Source organism: Parus major, chromosome 2 (assembly GCF_001522545.3).
Source record: "Parus major isolate Abel chromosome 2, Parus_major1.1, whole genome shotgun sequence".
NCBI lineage: Eukaryota > Metazoa > Chordata > Aves > Passeriformes > Paridae > Parus > Parus major.
This window is the reverse complement of record NC_031769.1, coordinates 384,168-388,090: the sequence shown is the minus strand read 5'-3', so window position 1 is coordinate 388,090 and position 3,923 is coordinate 384,168. Positions and strand designations below refer to the sequence as shown.

Here is a 3,923-nt window from a genome sequence, read left to right as displayed (position 1 = left end):
ACGGGACAGCCCACCGGAGCAGCCCACCGGGACGGGACAGCCCACCGGGACAGCCTACCGGGACATTTCACTGGGACATCCCACCAGAACGGGACATCCCACCGGGACAGCCCATCGGGACAGGACAGCCCATCGGGACGGGACAGCCCACCGGGACGGGACAGCCCTGCATTCCGCCCCGAGGGGACGGCGGCTGTCGCTGTACACTGCAGCTGTATCCCCGTGGGGCTCCCCGGGGTGATAATCCCTCTATCCCACTCGCGAGGATGCTGCGGGTGCCCCCGTGGGGATCCCGTTATGCCCCCCATCTCCACACCCCCGTGAAGGTGAATCCCACGGGGGTCCCACCCCGTGCTCCCCACGTACCCCCATGACGGTGTCCCTGTGGGGAGCCCCCAGTGCCTCCCGGGTCCCTGTGTCCCCCCACTTCCCCAGCCGTGCTTGTGCATCCCTGTGGGGGTCCCACCTGCTGAACCTCGTGCCTGCATCCCCTGCATTTCCCCTCCTCCCGTGGGTGTTTTGTGTCCACCCCAACCATGTGTCCACGCGGGGATCCCCCTGTGGCCTCCATCCCTGGAGCTCCGTGCCTGTGGGGACACCTCTGTCCCTGCCTGGTGGCCTCCAGCTGGCCCTGACTCTGTAGACAGTGTCATCCCCATACCCCACCCCGCCTCAGGGACCCCGGTGTGGGGCACAGTGCACACGGGGGGCTGTGCAGGGGACCCCAGGGTGTCACCAAGGCTGGCACAGGCAGGACAGGGTGCTCAGCCAGGTCCTCACTGCTCGCAGGTGCTGCCATGGCAATACCCGAGTGGGGATGGGACAGCTCGGGGTGGCTGTGGGAGCCACGGTGTCCCCAAGATGGGGAGGGAGGATTTGGGGTGACCCCACTGTTCCCAGCAACCCCGGAGAGTTCTGCCCCGCTCACAGCACAAATGACAGTAGAATAAAACCACCCGTGCTCTGCTTTGCTGAATTCCAGCTTTTTAATGCCTGTAACAATCCTCTGGGCACCACGTGGTGACAGCAGCCGGTGGCACCCGATTCCCCCATGGGAAGGAGCTGCTGTCCCCGGCACCACCCGCATCCCCCCCCGGCAGTCACAACCACCCCACTCAGGGCAAACCCCCACCGGCAGCAGCTCCACATCGATTCCTGCTGGCTGCAGCAGCCACCCTCTGGGAGAAGGTTCTGGTTTGTGTCCCCAGCACTGTCACCGCCCCATGGGTGACACCCAGAGCGTGGCGGCTCCACGGTCCCCACGCGCGGTGATCCCACGGGGCCATACAGACCCACGGCAAAGCCCACGGCACAAGTGCAGGGAACAGCGGCCGGGCCGGGCCGGGGCCGGCCCCAATGAGCACCGGCCCTTCGAGCGGCTCCGGGCCCGCACAGCCGCCCGCTCACTGCTTGGGAGGGGCGTCCCCGAGGGAGGCTCGCCCCGCGCTGGCCGACACCATGTGCACCGCGTCCTCCAGCTCGTAGAAGGCCTGGAAGAGGTCCGGAGAGGTGGCCTGGCACTCCAGGTACCGCCGCAGGGTAGCCAGGCTCCTCCAGACCTCCCGCTCCGAGGGGCAGGGCGGCACGGCCGCCAGCTCGCCCGCGTCCTCGCCCTCCGCCGTGCCCTCGTCCCCGTCCGCCTCCACCGCGTCCCCGTCGCGCTGCAGCTGCTGCCGGCCGAGCAGGCCGGGTACCGAGGTCAGGGACACGGCCTCGGCGCTGGCGTCGGGGGTGAAGCCGGCGGCACGGAAGCAGCTGGCGATGAGCCCCGGGTGAACGTCGCCCCAGGCTTGCGCCAGCATGTGCAGCACATCCAGCAGGCTGGGCTGCCCCGCGCCGCGCTCCGCCGGCAGCCACCGCAGCAACCGGCGCCGGTAGTGACCCTTGAGGTCGCCGGCGATGCCGCGGTCCAGGGGCTGGGCCAGGGCTGTGGCCGGCGGGACGAAGACCATCCTGACGTTGGACAGCTGGAGGTAGGGGTGCGCCTCGTGCTTGGCCAGGAGGAGCAGGACGCTCTTGCCCTGCCGCCGCATCCCCTCGTTGAACTCCCGCAGCCACTCGGCGAAGAGCGGGGCGGTCAGGCCGGCCAGGTTGCCGGCGCGGTAGCTCCAGGGCATCTGCTCCAGGTTGACGCCCCGCAGGCAGCGTGGCCGGGGGCTGTCCCCCACCGCCCGCAGCGGCACCTTCTCCGAGCCGCTGGCGTTGGCGCAGAGCAGCAGCGTCAGCCGCTCGCCGGGGCTCTCGCCCTTGCCGGGGTCACCGGCCGGGAGCGGCACCGCGGTTTCCCCGCAGGCGAAGATCTCGGCGGGGGCGTAGCTGCGGAGGAGCCCGGGCAGCACCGCGCCGGCCCAGTGCTCCACCGTGGGCTGCTCCGCGTCCCCTTTCTCCGCCGGCGGCTTCTTGCCGGCGAGGCCGTGGCGAGCGCCCAGGCGAGCCAGCCAGCTACCGCCGGGCTCGGGCTCGGGCCGGACCAGGTGCCTGGCCCTGAGCTGAAGCAGCGGGCGGCCCACGGGCAGATCGGCGGAGCGGGCACCCTCCACCCAGCGCAGCAGCGCAGCCTCCAGCGCCGCGTCCTTGCCCTCCCGCTTGCGCTTGCGCTCGGGGTCGCCGTTGCGGTGCCACTCGCTCAGGATGCGCTCCCTGTTCTTGATGATGCGGCAGATCTGGGGCTGCGACACCCCGAAGCGCTTGGCCAGCTCGCTCTGCGACACCTTGGGACCCTCCAGCATCTCCAGCACGCGCACCTTCTCGGTCAGAGACAGCTCCTTCCGCTCCTTCCGTGGCGCTGCCGTCGCTCCCTCCGCCGCGCCCGGGGAGCGCCCGGTGCAGGGGCCCGGCCGGTGGGGGCTGCCCGTGGCCCCCAGCCCCCCCGGTTCGGCGAGGCCTCTCCCGCAGCGGCCGCAGGCGTAGCCGAGCTCCGTGCCGTGCCCCAGCCGGTGCCGCACCAGGTCCGGCTTCTGCCCCATGCCTCGGCCGCACTCGGCACAATCCAGCGGCCGCTCCCCGGGCCGGCAGCGGCGGCTCTCCAAGGCGGGCGGTGCGGCGATGAGCCCCCCGTTACCGGCACCGGGATTCGGCTCCGGTTCGAGGACGCCGCAGTAGCTGCAGCCCCGTTCCCGCAGCGGGACGAGGAAGTCGGCGGGGCCGGTGTGGCGAGCCGGGGGGGAGCGGGCCGGTGGGGACACTCCGTCCTCGCTCTTCACCTCCCTCACCTGCCAGTCCCCTGCGGAGACAGGAACGCGTTGGGGAGCGGCCGCCTCACCGGGAATCCCCCGGGACCGAGTCCCCGGCTCGGCAGGATCCGACCCGGTGCCCGACTCCTGTTCCTGGTCCCGTCTGGCCACGATCCCGCCCGTCCCCGTGTCCCGCTCACCCTGGGAAGGGCCGGCGGGTGCCGCATGTGCCCGGGGGCTCTGGTGCTCCCCGTAAGGCCCCGCCGCCGCCCCCTCGTCCCCTCGCTCCACCTCGGCCAGGATGTCGGGTTTGGTGATGGCGTAACCTGTCACAGAGACAACAGGAGGGACGGCCGGTGATGCCACCGCCGATGCCAACGGAGATGCCACCAGTGATGGCATCGGTCACTACAGGCCGGTGTCGGCTGCCCGTGGTGATGGGTACAGGCAGCCGCTGTGATCCCGTGGTGACCCCAGAGCCACCCCGTGACCTCCCGCTGCCGGCACCAACCCGGTGAGTGCCGGTCTCGCTCACGGCCAGGCCACGACCGGCAGTGCCAGGACCGGTTCCGGGATGGCCGCGGTACCTCACCCAGGTCGACGGGATGCTGGCGATCCTCCTTCATGGCACCGGCACCGTCCTGGTCCTCGGGAAGCGCGGCGACAGCTGCTCCCGGTGCTGCTCCCGCCGAGGCCTCAGCAGCGCGACGGATGGCGCTGACCGAGCGATGCCGCGCGGGGATGACGGCG

General features: G+C 71.4%; 1 protein-coding gene across 2 annotated transcripts; it reads right to left on the bottom strand.

Annotated features, from left to right (window-relative positions):
* Positions 1 to 972: 972 nt before the first annotated feature.
* LOC107199952 (tigger transposable element-derived protein 3-like) lies at positions 973 to 3,917 on the bottom strand. Of its 2 annotated transcripts, XM_015617734.3 has the most exons (3): positions 3,766 to 3,917; positions 3,374 to 3,499; positions 973 to 3,223 (listed from the first exon to the last, which is right to left on the bottom strand). In XM_015617734.3, exons 1-3 carry the CDS (start codon positions 3,797 to 3,799, stop codon positions 1,404 to 1,406), a joined length of 1,980 nt encoding a protein of 659 aa, XP_015473220.1. In that variant the 5' UTR covers positions 3,800 to 3,917; the 3' UTR covers positions 973 to 1,403. The 2 variants fall into 2 exon arrangements, with proteins under 2 accessions (XP_015473220.1, XP_015473219.1); XM_015617733.3 differs by lacking the exon at positions 3,766 to 3,917 and having other exon boundaries at positions 3,374 to 3,754.
* Between the last annotated feature and the right edge of the window lie 6 nt (positions 3,918 to 3,923).

Bases quoted from the DNA above. Each gene is read 5' to 3' on its own strand.
- LOC107199952 (XM_015617733.3), bottom strand. From the start codon at position 3,575: ATGCCATCACTGGTGGCATCTCCGTTGGCATCGGCGGTGGCATCACCG. The intron at 3,224-3,373 runs GTGAGCGGGACA...CTGTCTCCGCAG, and splicing joins ACCCGCCGGCCCTTCCCAGG to GGGACTGGCAGGTGAGGGAG.